At 39.8% G+C, this 17,179-nt stretch overlaps 1 protein-coding gene across 1 annotated transcript; it reads left to right on the top strand.

Annotated features, from left to right (window-relative positions):
* Positions 1–8,867: 8,867 nt before the first annotated feature.
* LOC140945152 (uncharacterized) lies at positions 8,868–15,597 on the top strand. Its single transcript, XM_073394212.1, has 5 exons — positions 8,868–9,236; positions 9,730–9,941; positions 10,077–10,166; positions 13,240–13,573; positions 15,228–15,597. Exons 1-5 carry the CDS (start codon positions 8,891–8,893, stop codon positions 15,572–15,574), a joined length of 1,329 nt encoding a protein of 442 aa, XP_073250313.1. The 5' UTR covers positions 8,868–8,890; the 3' UTR covers positions 15,575–15,597.
* The last annotated feature ends 1,582 nt before the right edge of the window (positions 15,598–17,179 follow it).

The following is a 17,179-nucleotide window of genomic DNA, read 5'->3' as shown; positions in this document are numbered from 1 at the left end:
TATACGAGGAGCTCAGATATGTAGTTTTCTGGAGAATTCCCGCCGGTTGTAATTTTCCCGAACCGCCAGCGCTGTAGTTATTGACGTGATAAATGGTGAGAAATTGAAGGTTAATATTCGCCATCAACAAAGTATTTAGGGCCTGTTTACATGGAGTGGGGGACCCCGGTCTAGTGGGGTAAGTTTCTTTTGTTTTCACGCTCTGGGAGACACAAAACAAAAGAAACTTACCCCACTAGACCGGGGTCCCCCACTCCTTGTAAACAGGGTCTTAATTAACGCCCTTAAATGCACATTATAAATACCGCCAGTCATCCCATGCCCGATACACTTTTTATTCAGTTTTTACTCCAAGAGGTGTAGAAACAGAAATGTTTAACAGGTGCGTCATACTTAGAGGCCCTGCCAGGGTAAATTCCGACAAGCGACATGACTCAAAAAGTAGCGACAGAGCGTAAAATGAAATCGCGACAAGAGATAACCTCCCTCGGTAAAATTGCGACAGCGACGGCAAAGCCGAGAATAAGCGACAAAGAGCGGTGGTTTGGATAACTTATCCCCAGTCTGAATGCAAAGAAGAATTAATTTTCCTCAATTTTCTTTGCGCTTCAGAGCACCTCTCTTGTCATTGAGCTTCAGTGGACCCTCCTGTGAATTGTGTTAATTGTGATTGGCGTTGATGGTCGATAAGCAAAATGTTAACTGAGAAATTGTTGAACTGTAATGGTTTCTTTACAACATATCGCTATCCCCCTTTTCTAAAATTCCGACAAAGACAAAGAATTTTCGTTCAATTTCCGACAGCGACGTGAAGCATTTATAAACACCGACACGAGATGTTTTAAAATTCAGACAAGTGACAAGAGTCCCCCCCCCCCCCCCCCCACCTTTCCTGGCGCGGCCTCTGCTTAGTTTATCCTACATCCGATATACTGTTCGTGGAAAATTGCTAGTGTGTGCGTGTTGCCAAAGGGCACTGCGGCTTAAAACCAGGGAACCAGAAAATGGCTAACTTCAACCTGGCCAAGCAAAATTTTAAGCAAACTTTTGTCTCAGTTTTAGAATCATGTAATTGAGACCGGTTTGGAAGTTCAGTAACCAAACTGGCGATGAAAAACAGTCTACGGAGATACACCCAATCGTACACGTTGGTTAACAAAATTTTATCTCCGATTTATTACTATTAGCTAAGGGTGGACTTCCACTGCCGCGTAATTTTTATTTACGTGCGTAAATAAACGGCAACCATGAAAAGTCGATCGTAAAAGTAGGTGTTGAGCGAGGTGTTTACGTTATGCGCGACCTTTAATTCATACATTTACTCTATTTTATTTAGGTGCGCAACATTTACTTGCGTACGCACGTAAAAATTACGCGACAGTGGAAATCCACCTAAACTCTAATTGGCGTGGAGACTGAATAAAAATGGTGTACATATTTTTCCGTAAAGCCGGCAGATTATGATAGAGACCAAATGAGCTATGCTAATATTTATCTGAGTCAGGGCAATTAGTTGGACCCTCTGTGTGGCTTTGGAGATTTTGTTGGAATAATTGAATTGATGAACTGCCTTTTTTCAGCTGGAAAGCTTGGCAGAGAGTAAGGGTGGTGGCGCAGTGGTGAAAGCACTCGCCTCCCACAGCTACTGTAGCTCGGGTCTAAATCCGGTCGTGGCGTCGACCCCATATGTGGGTTGAGTTTGCTGTTGGTTCTCTCCAATTGCTCCGAGAGGTTTTTCCCCGGGTATTCCGGTTTTCCCCTCTCCTCAAAAACCCGACCAACACTTTCAAATTTCAATTCCATAGGGAACGTACGGACTTGCTTGAAAGTCTTCTTAAGAACTCATAAGTGCTTTGTAAGTACACAGAATATAAAAACACAAATTATTTAATATTTTTTCGCGTATTCCGCGAAAACATCGATGTTCGTGATGTCTATGTCTGGCAACATACATTATTCATTACCACTTAGGAGAGGGAAGACCGGAGATCATAGTTTTACTGGTGCAGAATTATTGGAAGATAAACGACCCTAGAGTTAACTGTTCCAGTGGATAAGTATTAAGGAAGCCAATTGCACTAGCTGGTAGAAAGAGATTTAGCGGGTGCATAGCGCTATCCACCGTTTGTATGAACAACCGCTACGTGCAGTATTTTATTTAGCCTGATCCAGGCGTTTAGATTTTAGAGAAGGCGTAAAAAGATGTGACAAGGAAAAACAGCGAGGGGTGGAGTAGGCCTTGCTCTCTGACTTGGCGCCTATAACTCCACTCCGATCTGAAAGCTTGGAACAGGCTATATTTTATTCGGGACAGAAAAATTGTAATGGAAAGTGCTGTTACTCGTCTTTGAGATCACTGAGAAAAAAGAATTTTTGCCAGTAAAGAATAAGCTTTCTCGTGTATGATTGGCCCCACGAGCAGGCAATTGCAAGATCAACCGAGCACTATATGATTCGTGCCCACTGGGAACAATGTCTGCTTAAGTCCCGCAAGTGAAATTTCCTTTTGGCCATGAAACAAACTTTGTTTATCCATCCTGCCTGACCTCCCGGCTGCTCAGTAACTCAAATATCGTGATATGAACCTGCATTTTTATTGTGGCGAAAAATTAGACATGAATAATACATTCAGACTTAAAAGGAGGTGCGATGAGACAATAGCTGCTGCTCATGAGGGAAAATGAAAGGTAAAGGCTCTTTGTTGTGGAAGCCACCAAACCTTAAAATCTAATGGCTTCGAGACTTCGAATGTCTCGCAAGCAAATTAAATTTTCTTTTAGCCATGTACAAAAAATATCGTCATTATTTATCAAGCTTGTCAGTTTTTAAACTACTAACAAACTATGAAAATATAATAAAAAACTTTATTTACAAAAACTGATGGCAATGACAATGGTTTGCCACAATGAAATTTAATCCTGGTAAAGCTACCACCTGCAAAAATTTTCGAACCTTAATGGTTTTTTCTTGATTTCCGTTTTCCTATTCAGTTTAAGAGTTGGCTCTTCAAAAACCGCAATAAACTAATTGCAGACAGAAGTACAGTTAAGGTACTTTGTTGGTAGTTTGGCGGGAAAAGGTGTTACGAAATCTCAAAGTTCATCCTGAGATATGAAAAACTCAGTCCTTTACAAAAAGCATCGATATATCGGGTGAAGATCTCTGTTTGTGGTCAAACGTAGTCTATTTTTTGGAACAATGTGACATGAACAGTCGAGAAATGACTACCAAATGGTGTACTTTAGTTGGCGTTAATCTGGTGACTTTCTGAGGCTCGATACAAGTGAGTATTTGTATTTGTTTGACGCCATACAATCGATTCCCTCTTTAGGGGCCAGTTTTCTCCCAGTCAAGATCAGGGGATTTTGCCGCATCCTTTTTACTTTATTCAGCTGAAATGTACTGTAGAACAGTATACTTTCGGACCACCTCAAGTGCTGCGACAAAATCTCAAAGCTGGTTCATCCAAACTCCCTTACATAAAATTTCCGGTAAAGATCTCTCAATGTGGGCGTGAAACGTAGCCTATTTTTGGACCAATGTGTCACGAACAGCTAAGAAATGACTACCAAATGTAGGTGTCAATTTGCGTTAATCTGGTCACTTTCTGATCAGTATAATGATTTGCCAGGGGCCAGTTTTCTCCCTACTTTCAGGAGATCTTGACACGACTTTGTTGCTTTTGAACCAACTGTGGTGTACTGTAGAACTTACAGTATGTAAGACCCCTTCCACCTCAAACGCTGCGAAGAAAACACTCTTGTCATTTTGTAGAAAACCACTTATTTTGTTAGCTTGTCTCTGTGCACTTTTGTTTTCACGATGTTCTACATAAGAACAATAAAATTGTGGAATTGCTTTCTGGGTTGCTAATGCATCGATAATACATAATTGTCCCTAATAAGGTTCTTTAAATAAATCCTATCGTCTTGACGCAAATTTTCCCTCAATCCCTTCAGTATTCCGATGGTGATTTTCGGCCGATTCCGCATCCATTGCATAATATAGATAACCCGAAAGTCACTCCAATTTTGCTTTGATATCCCGAGTCCCGCTCTTAAATCCCGGATCCCAAACAACGTCTTGGGAACCCCATAATCAGCATCCAATTTGGGATCCGCTCGTTTCTTCACAAACACTTTTGACTGCGCGGTTTTTTCTCCCCTCTCCCTCTGACACAGATAGGCCTGGCCTCTACGGAGGAAAGAGGGCTTATTGCGTTTGAGCTTTTATGCAATATGCCAGCTTTGTTATCTCATACAAACCCTGCGCCTGATACACATACCGTGGTAGAGTAGCATAGTGTTTCAGGCAAATTTACTAAGAAAGAGGATTTATTACCTGAACTACTTTACAGAGAAACAAGTGGCAAACACCCTCAACTCATTCAACATACAGCATTGAATATTTTTGTAACATAATGGCTCAGTTCAAAATTCGATCGAGAAATTGTAGCGGAATAAACTTTTCGGCAACTACGCTCCCAGGGTCGCATTTTCTTGCTGCCCCGCTTCTTCTCCTCGCCCCTCCCCCCTCGGTTTAACCCTTGGACTAAAGTGGAAAACCGTTAATACGGTCACCAATGGGCCAAACAAAAAATTGGCCGTGTTAACGAGTGGTTTTTTTGACAAGAAAATGTAGAGCGGTTTTGCCAGGCGGCCGAAAAATGTGGCTGTAAAAACGAGGTGACCGCGTATTACAGAGGTGGCCGCAAGGCGGGGTTTCACTGTACGTACGCGGCAGTATCTATTCACGAAGTTCAGGAAACAAACCGCTTGCTACGCAGGCCGTTCCCGCTGGAAAGCCTAGCATTGAGCCGTCCTATCGATTCCTTTATGAAAAGCCCGGAAAACAGATATCGCTGCCTGATGAATCACTGAAGGAAAACGACTCTATAAAGTTTTGCAGGATTATATTTATTTAAGGGACCAATTGATGAAAACATGAAGTTTCTCTAATTTGAAGATTACTGATCGTGATTACGGACTTGAAATCTTATGAATGATACATCTAGAATTAGTGCACTTTAAGGGAGAAGGCAGTTCGAGTCAAGAAACCATGATCATATATGATCATAGCAGCGTAAATTCTTGACATTAATAATACATTAAGCAATTAGCGCACTTCAGAGGAAGATGATCAAGATCAAATCAAGACACTTTTTAAAATCGCAATGTCTGGCGGCTATGAAAATTTAGACACTAATAATACGTTAAGTGCACTTCAATGAAGTAGAAACATGAAATCAAGAAACTCTGGCCATGTCGATGGGAGCGAAAATTTGAGACATTAATAGGAGTGTCTTGCCCGGGTGGAGGAGGGCAATTCCTTATATAAGCTATATAGGTATGTGCCGCCCAGTGATCTGGTAGGTTTTCAGCGCCATTTTCGTCTGAAAACAGGAATACATCTTGCCCATTTTGATCTGGAATCTGGTATGGTATATGAGGGAACTACGGGAGTGTATGAACATATTTATCGTTTCAATTCCAAATGATCATGAGTAAAGAAAGAAAAAGCGAATATGCGAATTCGAAATGGGTTTGAAGAATTTTTTGTTTGCGCCCTAATCTAAGTAATGATGACATAATTTCTGCCTAAAGGCCAGGTCAGAAAAAGGGTATGGATTTTAGAGGTCTGGTCTGAAAACTGGTGTTTATAATAACATTTTTTGGTCTGAAATAGGGTCAGGATTCGAAGAACTGGGCGACACAAATATATGGAAAACAAACTCGATACTAACGAAACCTTATTGTAGCGAACATATTTTCAGTCCCTTGGCCCTTATCGAGGTTCCACCGTAACTATGGCATGGAAGAAGATCAAGCTCAACTCAAGATGCCATGGCCATGTCCATGGCGGCGAAAATTTCAGACAGTCCATCATTAGACGAGTTCAAAATTCGAGGAATTTTCGCGGAAAACTCGTTTCGGCAACCGCGCTTTCAAGATCGCATTTCTTTCCGTTCCCCTTTCTTCTTGGAGATAGGAAATTCTCCTTTACAAAAAAATATCAGGTGAAGATTTCTGTCTGTGGTCAAAACGTGGACTAGTTTTGAAACAATGTGACTTGAACAGCCAGAAAGATCTTAGTACCAAACTAAGGCGTAAATTTACGTTAATCTGGTGACTTTCAGTTTGCCGTCGATACAGTATTTATTTGACGAATGTCATCCCATTCAGTTGTTTCTCTCATGGCCAATTTGCTCCCTGCTTTCAGGGGATTTCACCACATCCTTGAAGTTTTTGAATAAATTACTGTGGTGTACTGTAGAACAGTATATAAGACTCTTAGACCGCCTCAACTGCTATGAAGGGAGAACTCTTGTCATTTTGTAGAAAATCACTTCTTTTGTTATGTTGTGTTTTGTGCACTTTAAAATTGTTTTCACGATGTTCTCCTAGAACAATAAGCTTGTGGAATTGCTGTTGCATAATCGAGGGTCCTCAATAGGTTTTTTTTTAACATATTTTTTATCCCGTTATTCAACACAAATTTTTCCTTGACTGATCCCTGTGTTAGTGAACACGTGGTTCAGCATAGTTGGCTAAATCAGGTCTATCCTTGCCCTTCACTCTGAGTTGCATGCTCAGTGCTTTGTAAAATTTTTGTTTTGCCATAAAGCAAATGAATCCGATTTATTTGCATGCTACCAATTTTATGAGGATCTTCGACCAACAGCGCTTTACCTTTTGTATGGAAAACCCGGGAATTCCGGGGAGAACTCAAATGGAACGGTTCATCCCGGTGGAAATCTTCCTCAACAAAAAGTAATACCTTTCGAGGTACAACCCTTTTCCCATTTTTATCGAAACGACCGAAATTTTTTGTACTATTTGTTTGGTTAACCACTGCCAGGCCTCCTCTTGAGGGGGAAGGTGATTTGTTTTAACTCAGGACTCGTTATCTGGTGTTTTGCAAATGGTACAACTCTAACCGATTCTTCTTTTAGCTTAACGTTTTCAAGTCCATGCCAGTACCATTTGTCAAAAAATTTTTTACCGAAATTTCCTAACAAATGGTAAGGGCTCCAGATGAATAATACATTCAGTAATTAGTGCAGTCTAACAGGAGAAAGAATGGTCATGGCCATTAGATAGCGAAATGTAAACATGATTAATAAATTTAGTCAGTGCATTACAAAGGAGGAGAAAAATTAAATCAAGAATTTAAAGCAGGGAGTCACAGTCATGGTAGAGAAAACTTATACATGACGTAAAGAATATAATCAGTAATTAGCGGACTTCAACAAAGGAGGAAGACAATGATGTGCGTGAATAGATATGAGGGTGGTAGCGGGATTTGGAGACCAGAACTGTTCCAAAATAGTAAAATAGCTATGCTTTCTACGCTCCATCTATCGGATCGGGGCGCATTTATAAATAGATATTATTGTACAAGGCTATCCTGTCAGACTCTGAATTTTTGCAAAGAATATGGTAAATAAGTAGCGATGGCAAGACCGGCAGCGGTGTTGCCCCCATGAAATTTAATCTACAAAGCTACCACCCGCAAAAATTTCTAAGTAAAACGGGGTCTTGTCATAGTTAAAACTCATTCTATAGCAGACCATCTAGAGGTGAAGGTATCTTGAAACTGCGATTTCAAAGTTTCGGTAAGCTTTTAAAAAGATTTAGCCAATTAAGAATGGGCAAATTCCGAGTACTCTTAATTATGAAAATTACCAACACTGCGTTCTCATGGGGCGGCTTTGGGCTTTCTATGCGTGCATATCTATATCTTTTTTTCTTCAAAACGTGAAAGTTTAATTATGAAGGCTACCTCCTAGCCTACGAATACAGCCGTTTCTCCTTGCTCCCCGCCGCTTTGGACGTCTCTAGCACTTCAGTGGAAAAGTTTCAAATTTCAAATCTCTTTTCTTTTTTCCTTTTTTCTTTCCTTTTTTTATATATTAATGTAACGGATTTCCATCATGAGGGTTTTTTTTTAACTGAGTGGCACCCAAAGGTTTATCCGTAAGACGGCCAAAAGTTTAGCCGCTAGACGTAAAAAATAAAAATTTGATTTTTAGTCGGAAAACAACGTTAACCATAACAAATGGACAATAACAAACCAAATGAAAAATTTGGCAATAGTCATTATAAAACAATGGAGTTTTTATTGCAACTTAAAGACATGTCTAATTTATAACAAGGATTTTGTTCAATATAATGGGACGGGCCAAACCTCTTTAACGGATTTGCGGTCAAAAAATACGCTTATATACCCCAGTTTTCAAAAAACAAAACAAAAACCAAAAAAAGTAATTTTTCTGTTTCAGATAGTTTGGACCTTTCTTTTTCTCTAAGTTGGTTAATAATGGTAATTGAACTTAGTGGAGTGCAATTTGGTATTAAATCATACGCGTGATTTCAAAATCGAACGAGCGCGCAGCGCGAGTTCGATTTGAAATCACAAGTATGATTTAAGACCAAAATTGCACGACACGAAATTCAATTACCACTTTATTCCATCCATTTTGAAATCGCAGAATTTAGTCAGTACTAATATTTTATTGATCGAGTAGCCGGTTTGTTAAAAAGCCGAAACAAAAAGGCTTTTAAATCTCATTTTGTATTCGAAACAGAAATGATGCGATATACAACAAAAATGGTGCGATTTAAAAATGAAATGATGCGATTTAGAACATGAATGACGCGATTTGGACCAGATGCGATTTAGAGCAAAAAATGGTACGATTTAGGAATAAATCACACTGCTGAGAGCCAATCAGATTGCACGGATAGCCAGTGATTTCAAAGCGGATGTAATAAATGATTTAGTCATATCTTATTCCTATTCTTTTTTACGAATGCAATAAAAATACCTATTTTTTGTATTTAGGTAAGAATCTACCAATTGTATGTGCAGTAAAAGCCACAGCGCTACCATGCAGTTGCCTATCATTCTCATCATCATTGGTATGACTGTAGTTGTTAAAGGAAGCGGTGATGCTCCAAGAGGACTCCATTTTGTTGGTGTTGGTTATAATCTGCTGAAAGGGAACCCTGAAGGAGATGCAACATATGGGGGTGTCGATCCAGGACTTCTTATCACTAGAAAGATCTTTAAGCTTACCTGGAACACTAACAAGAAGTCTGTGGACAAGAGGTTCAGTGTGCCAGATCAGGTGACCTTTGCGCCACGTTCATCCTGTGTTACAATTAACAAGAAAGAAGTATTTTCCGGTGCTAAGAGTTATCAAGAAAAACTGAACGCCGATGTCAAAGTTAGCGGTAAGCAGAAAAAGGGAATACTAAGATTTCAACTATAGTAATTGATATCACACTGTCACACTGATTCTATGATAAGAAACGACTATGCTGTCACATGTAAAACCGTTTATACTTATAGGTAGGCAGATGCTGCGCTTAAAATTCTCTTAAGGAAATATCGCTTTTACAGCATTTGTTGTCACTACTTTTATAAGTGATTCTCACTTATAGTAATTGCCTAAGCTGTGAATTTTTAAACTATTTTTATTCTTTTAAATTTCTGTGTAGGTAACTTCGGCGTTGGTTTGCTGAGTTTCGCTTTTTCGCTAAGTTCAAGTAAGAAATAAATTGAGTTACTTCTGTTTAATTTCTTATTTAGGGAATAGTTTAGGTGGCTGTTAAGGGAAGTTTAACTGTAGTACATTTTCAAAACATCTTTTTGATATTAGCTCAGATATAGTTCTGTACTGTCCAATGATTCTTTGTATAATAATGCATTGACGTCAATACATAGGGTTCGAAAAGGTGAAGAAGGAGACATCTGAATATCACAATGTGTTTTATGAGGAGAAACATGTTTGCAACAAGGGACGCGCCCGCTACCAGTTGAATTCAGTTCGAGTAAAGAAGTTCCCGGTGTCAGAGGACTTTGCTGCTACAGTATGCGCTTTACCAGGAAGCTACAACGAAAAAGCATACTTTGCTTTCTTAGAAGGCTGGGGAACGGTTAGTTTGTTTAAATGTTGATTAATTCGCTTAATAACCGAGATTGATGTCATTTTGACGTGCTAATTGCATAATAGTGTCTGTCTTTCCGTTTTTCTATGTATTGTATTGTTTTGTTTTGTTTTTTTTTTCCAGCACATTGTAGTCGAAGTAGAATTGGGGGAGAAAAGAACCGAACGCTTTAAAAGTTCAAAAGCAGAATTCACTGAATACGCAATGGTGAACGTAAGTTTGAGAATATATACTTTTCTCTAGCTTTGTCAAGCTTTGATATGAAAAAACCTCTGGGGTCAGTCGGCTCACTGAATTTAGCTGTTTCATTTTTTTTTTCTTGCATGTATGTTTGTTTTTGTTTTTGACTTTTTTGTTTTTCTTCCGAAGTTACATTTAATAGTTGTTAAGTCGTCACCATGGAACCGGGCTATACAGCTTTTAATTAGATTTTTTTTTTCTTATAAGACCTTTCCCAAAATTGGGGGGTTTTATGTCTGCAAATCGTTAACGATGTTCATTATTGCACAATATCTCTTTTTTTCAGAGTATTTTCTACAGGCATATATATAACGTTTTCAAATGCCGTATTACACCAAAGGGGAGGGGGGAGGGGGGGAAGGTAACTCTATTGTTTTCCACCTAAGTTTCTTGACCCACTCCGCCAGCTGCCAGTATGACGTCACATAGTAACGGGCAAGAGCCTCGCGTCGCTTGTGCAAATTAGCAATGGATAGGACAGTTATTTGGACTAGCGAGGTCGAAGAAAAGCAAAGAAGCTAACAAGTATCGCTATATATCGCTTATTTGATCGAATGTGTGTGAGCTTTGGTGTTGCTCTAATCTGCTTGTGTAAACCGTTTTGGTATTTTGTGTCCGTGATTGTAAAATTTTGTTAATTTGTTTTGTGAGCCGTGTTGCGGGATCGCCATTTATTTCACGGGACCGGCAAGGTCATCAAAACTTGAATCTTTTTTTCTCTAAAATAGGCAAGGTCTAGTCTCCAGAATAGGAGGTTCCATTCACAGATCATGCATGTTTATATTTCCTCTATTCTTTTGCCAATTAAATGGGCCTAACTTCATATCATTCCTTTAGAGTGCGGACCTCTGTTGATCTCCTAATTCTCCACCAAGTTCGATCGATTATCTACATCGAGTCGGCCCGTTAAACCGGAAATAATGCGAAATAGCTTTGAAATACGCGCTTAAGCTAGTTTTCCTCAAATGTATATTTGAATTTATGATAAATACAGCTCCACCAGCTTCAAACAGCGTCTATGGCAGAGAAAAATTGTTTTGATATTACAAAATTAATTTTGCAAATCATGTGTGTCACTGTGGTGCAGTGGTGCAGTGGTCGTTTAGATATACCGCGTCTTTCCGTCACGGCTATCTTGATTTTCAAATGTCCCGAGGGGGCGGGCGTCGGGGATTATAGCTCTAGGAGGGGGGGGGGGGGGGGAAGGGCGAGAAAAATAGCGGAGTTTCTTAATTAATGAATGGTAAAAGGCGTGATATTCCTGTCACGCCTCCTGAACACGAGCTGTAGTGATGTTATTACAGCCCCTCTATTTTTCTCGCCTCCTCCTAAACCGCCCCCGCCCCCTAAGTAGTTTTGACACTCATGCAAGATGGCAGCCTGTAACGCAAAGTGCTCGATCTCGATGATCTTACTGAAAAATAGAGGACTGTGAACAGTCTAATAAAAGCCATAAGCTGTCAAGACATGTCCCTCCTCTGAAACAGCTGAATTTTTTTCAATGTTAGTTGACATCATGACAAACGCACACAGTACACAACAAACTGTACTACAGTCGACTCCCGCTAACTCGAACCTCGCGCTAACTCGAATCAAACTCGATTTCCCCTTGATTTCCATCATACATTCACTGTAATTTTACCCTCGATAACTCGAACCCTCAATAACTCGAACTCCCGCTAACTCGAACCAATTTTCGTTTCCCCTCAGGTCATTTTCTATATAATTTTAACCTCGATATCTCGAACCATTTTTGAGCCCTTAAAAGTCGGGAAAAAAGCCGTCTACTGGCGTCCGAAACATTGAATTTTGGATCAGTCCTAATGACGTGTTGTAGGAGTATAGTTTACTAGTGGAGGCTGATGTTGATTGTCACCGGCTAACGTGAAGCAGCTTTTCTTCTCAAAACAGTAAAACGCATGCTCTATTTAGGCTATGTTTCGTTACGATACATTCTGATTTATGGATCTAGAAGTATCTTTAATTTTCACTTGACATTTCTGCAATGAATGTGATTCCAATGTTCCCTGTGCAGTAAACACTGTTTTTTACCTTACTCTCGACTATTTTCTTCGAACTTCCGATAACTCGAACCTTTTTTCGATTTCCCTTGAAGGTTCGAGTTATATATCGGGAGTCGACTGTAATTTACACCCAACACCTGCCAGTGACCCACTGGCGAAAGTTAAACTTGCTTTTTGTACATCGTCATAATCATCAATATTATTACCCTAAAATCTCCACTGGGTTTGCCTCAAAAAAATAATTAAACGAAACCATTTATTCGTCAGGGATTTAATTACAGAATTACAGGTGTATGCCCAATACAGTATTAAAAGAGGTCTTAAAATGCAGTAAAGCAACAAGATTCAATGCTCACAATCTCTCACAAATACCTGTCATTTAGCTTCCCCTTTTAACGCTACAGCTAAGCGAACTTTGAGAGGAATGATACGGGGTTTCATTAGCTCTGAAGAGCTGAAAATACGCACAATGTAAAGTATAATACATCCTTTGATGAACCTCCTGTTGCTGTGTCTAAACTCCTCAATCTTGCTGTGCACTGGCCCTCAAAAGTGTGACCGGTTGGTATGATTGCCCGTAAAGTTTGCTCAACGATAGAAAGGAATCTTTAAAATTCATTACACCACTGGACATTTCGTCCCAAAAAATACTTAAATCTAGTTTTCTATGACAATAGAAACCTTGAAGTCTCCAAATCCAAGAAATCGGAAAGGTATTTCCGTGATAAAAGCGAAATTTTTGTCCGTCTGGATTCGATGAACACTTTGTTCGCCATTTTGAAAGTCACTGACGCGAGATTTGACGTCATACTGGCAGGCGGACTGTACCACAGATTTCCTTGGAGACACCTCCCCCCCCCGCCCCCCCCGAATAACACCATGTTGAGAACCTCAACTAAAAGTCACTTTAGATGATCGCAGATTATATTTTATGGAGCTTTTAGGTTTTTGTGTGCACAACATGATCCTTCGGGAATAAGATTTAACATTTTTACGAACCCAATATATTTTATTTCTTTTAGTCGCAAAATTCGGTATCTGTGTCTGGAAGTTACGGGGGATTCAGCGCCTCCTTAAAAGTTGATGTTAACGCGTTCAAAGAGTCAATGTCAAAGAACACCAAATTTGGGGAGCATAAGGTGGTATTCAAGTCTGGAAGGCCAGACATGCCTGAGCCCATTGGAATTAAACTGGTGCCAGTTACTGAAACTTTTGATCCTGCTCTTTACTCCGTCTTGGATAAACAGTCGTCCGCACGATGCGTTCGTTCTAATCTTCTACTCAAAGCGCGCAAGACGGCGGTCATAAGGGCATTAAATGAATATCCTCGCCTTAAGAAAACCGTGAAACCTGTAGGTACGAGTGTATTATTAATAGAGGAAGTAAAAACAGATAACGTCGAAATATTATAAACTTAAGAACGTTACTTTTGTCAGAAAATCTGGTAAACTGTTAAGTGATAATTCAAAGGGGATCTTCATGTTTTCAGGAAAGCTAAAGAAATGCGCAAACATTAAATTGATCTGAGGCATGTACACATGAAGGTAGCTAGGGGACCCCAGTCAATTTGAATTGGAAGATTATATGAAGAGGACGGTTAGCTCACCTAAGTGGGTTACCTGATCTACCTGGGGTCCCCCGCCAGTCGAGCAATGACGAAAAATAGGTAGATTTTTCAAGGCCAACAAAGATCACGGGTGAATTCGTAAGCCCCAAAGTACATGTTGAGCACGACTCAAAACTAGAAACAAAAATTATCTATTATTATTCATTCAAAATAATTTCCCGATTCTGATTGGCTAAAAGCACACGTTTGATTCACTATAACCAGTTACGGATTACTAAATTTGGAAGAATTTTGTTTTTAACGAGGAAATGACGTCAAAAATCCAGTGTTTTCGCAGGTTAAGCCACCGTTAACCGAGAAGACCTGGGGACGAGGTTGAGTTGTTTTGGTTGTGAACTTGAAAAATGGTGAGCATTTCACTCGTTTCAAGAGTAAGAACTAGGCGAAAAAATAGCTAAAAACATGGAAACAACAGCAAGAAGACAACTCGAAGGGCGGCATCTGCTATTTGGAGAATATTTGCAGAGCTGGACAAACCTAAACGTGCACTATAGTAGATGAACTTAACATCGATGGATCGATGGAGGTAAGAATGTTTTAGCCATGTTTTTAAACTGGGAGTTATTTTGAATGAATGATAAAACATTCCCAAGCCTAAGTCGGGATGCCCCAAGGGATCAAACTTCCCGTGGCACTCGGGATATCGCAGACACGACACTGAAGATACTCGTTCAAACAACAAGTGGTCATCTCCATTTGATTTGGCTGGTCCATACTACAGAAATAATATGTTCCAAAATTTCTGTATGAAAACAAAAGACACAGCTTCTGATTACAATCTTCCCTGGCCAAGAGGTCAATACTGTATTCTCAAGAAAGGGGAATGTCCCGAAGGTTTGTGTTATTTATTTGTTTGTTTGTTTTTTGGTTTGTTCAAGCCAATTTTAATATGTAAAAATAGGCAGTCAGCTAGGCTGTTTAGACAGCCCGTCGCGGGGTTAACATGGTAGTTTGTTTCTAGTTATTTGTCTTTGATCGTCAGTTTAAGTCATGATTTAATTGACCAATCAAGTAAATAAACAGATTGTCATACCATCAATTGACGAAAGACAAGTCACTTTTACTCTGAAGATGACTACTGCACTGGTTTTCGAAACTTCAGTCACCTGACTCACGGTAGATTCATCGGGACATAATTTACCTAGTTATGAGATTCAATTTGGCAAATGATAATGATAATGATGATTATGATTACGATGACGATAATGATAATAATAACAATGATAATGATTACAATACCATGAATTAAAACAAAGCTTCTTAAAATGGCGACTTCAGTAAGAGATGAAAAGGCCAAGCTAAGATAAATCTGTATGGATCTCAATGACCCTCTGGTGGTACTGAAAAAATCCCTTTGATTTATAATCTATTAATCACACACAGGTTTTAGAGAGGGACACATAAGATGGGATGACGAAGATTCTGACAACAGAAACAGACGTGGTGGTCAGATTCCAGACGGTAGTTATGGTAGAAACACCGTTATCTACTACTGCTGTCGAGCAGATGGGTACGCCACAAATCCCATAATTCTTCCCACTGACTCCCCATTCGTCTTGCTGAAATCTAACACTCACTTGTGCCAGGATGTGCGAGGAATGAAGGTTAGAAGTGAGTGGTTCTATTGGGACTGTGAAGATTCAAGACCTTCAAATGGAGTTGGTGGGTTCCCACCACGCTCGAACGTGGGCAGAAATGTCGAAGTCGATTATTGTTATTATTATCGTTGATTAAACAGCGATTTTCTGGACTTCAATAGTCTTCTGGACAACAATTCCTCTGTTGTATCTATAAATTAATCCATAAGGCTACGTGAGTCGTATGTCATACGAATCGTGACTGAGTGAGGCTGTAACTTATAATTTAAGGTATAATCGAGGGTCCTCAGTAGAGTTCTATAAACCTTTCATCCCGACGTAAATTTTCCCACAATCTACTAATCCCCATGGTGATTTTTTCATCCTGCATCCCGTACATAGCTCACTCCCATTTTGCTTAGAAGTTCCGGAACCCCCAGTCTCCCGCCCGTGTCATGAAGAGCCATCTAAGAGCTATATGTGGAGGAGAAGAGTGCTCGATGCGTTTGAGGTTTTATAAAATATTCCAGCATTGTTGTCTCCTCACACAAAAGCTGAGCGCGATACGCACACTACACCCTTTAAACTATTCAATTCAAAGCTTAGAATCTCTCGTAGCAAGATGCCTCATGACTCAATGCAAGTAATTTTTGCGGAATACGCGTTTCCGCGATCGCGCTTTGAAAATCGCATTTCTGTCCCAGGAGAGTGGCGTGCGTATGGGCACACGCCCGTGCGTACAGCTGAAATCGGATTTTTTTTTAATTTCCTCAAATAATTTTTATCATTAATTCAGTATAACTGAAAATTTTTTCCCCTTTTGTTGGTCTTCTTGCCTGTCTGAAGGGTAGAAGTCTCGCCCTTTGCTTTTAGCCTTTCTAATGGCGTCATCGTTTTACCCTTATTTTCTCGCGGCAAGCACTGTACCTTACAGATAACACTAGAAATGGGTAAACTAAACAAATAACTATTGCATTTTCCTTCGTATTTATTTACTGAAAATGTCTTGCGGAAAACGCAGGAAATGCCATCTGCGAGACCCTTAATGTTGAGATTCTCAGCATGTTGCCCCAGACCCCTAGTTGAGAGCGCCTTCGGCGTTCTACCTTTTTTTCCCATGCGTACACCTCCAAAAACTCACTCTACTCCTCTGTCTTCCCCTCTTCTTCCCCCATCCCTCACTCTCTAAAATGGGAAAGGAAGATGTACACGTCTGGGAAAACATCACCCTCGAAAAAACGCTTCTTCACACCTGCACAAGAAAAAATGGACCACCCGCTGAGAGAGCTTATCTGCAGTATTTCAGATTGAAGAAGATTGCGCTATTCACTAATTGCCTCAACTTTCAAGTGGGAAACCATGATATGAAAATAATTTTTATTCTCATGCAAATAAAACTCATTTTACCAGCAAAGGTTTTGCACTTAGCCTCGTTTTAAAAAAGGGAGTTTATGACCTAGTTCAGTCAGATATGTAGTTTTCTCCAAATCGCCAGGGCAGTAGTTTAAGTGATAAATAGTGAGGAATTGAAGGTTAATATTCGTGAAAGTATCTAATTAACGCGCTTAAATTTACATCATACGTACCGCCAGTCATCCCATGCCTGATACACTTCTATTCAATTTTTACACAAAGTGGTTCAGAAACCGAAATGTTTAACCAGTTCGTCTGTTCATCAAGTTATCCGATATACTGTTCGTGGAAAATTTCTTGTGTGTGCGGGTTTCCAAAGGGCACTGGGGCTTAAAACCAGAGAGC

The sequence above is a fragment of the Porites lutea genome, chromosome 8, assembly GCF_958299795.1.
Source record: "Porites lutea chromosome 8, jaPorLute2.1, whole genome shotgun sequence".
Classification (NCBI taxonomy): Eukaryota; Metazoa; Cnidaria; class Anthozoa; order Scleractinia; family Poritidae; genus Porites; species Porites lutea.
Note: the sequence above shows the minus strand (reverse complement) of the source record. Positions and strands in the feature narration are given on the sequence as shown.

Bases quoted from the DNA above. Each gene is read 5' to 3' on its own strand.
- LOC140945152 (XM_073394212.1), top strand. From the start codon at position 8,891: ATGCAGTTGCCTATCATTCTCATCATCATTGGTATGACTGTAGTTGTT. The intron at 9,237-9,729 runs GTAAGCAGAAAA...GTCAATACATAG, and splicing joins CGCCGATGTCAAAGTTAGCG to GGTTCGAAAAGGTGAAGAAG. The intron at 9,942-10,076 runs GTTAGTTTGTTT...TTTTTTTTCCAG, and splicing joins TCTTAGAAGGCTGGGGAACG to CACATTGTAGTCGAAGTAGA.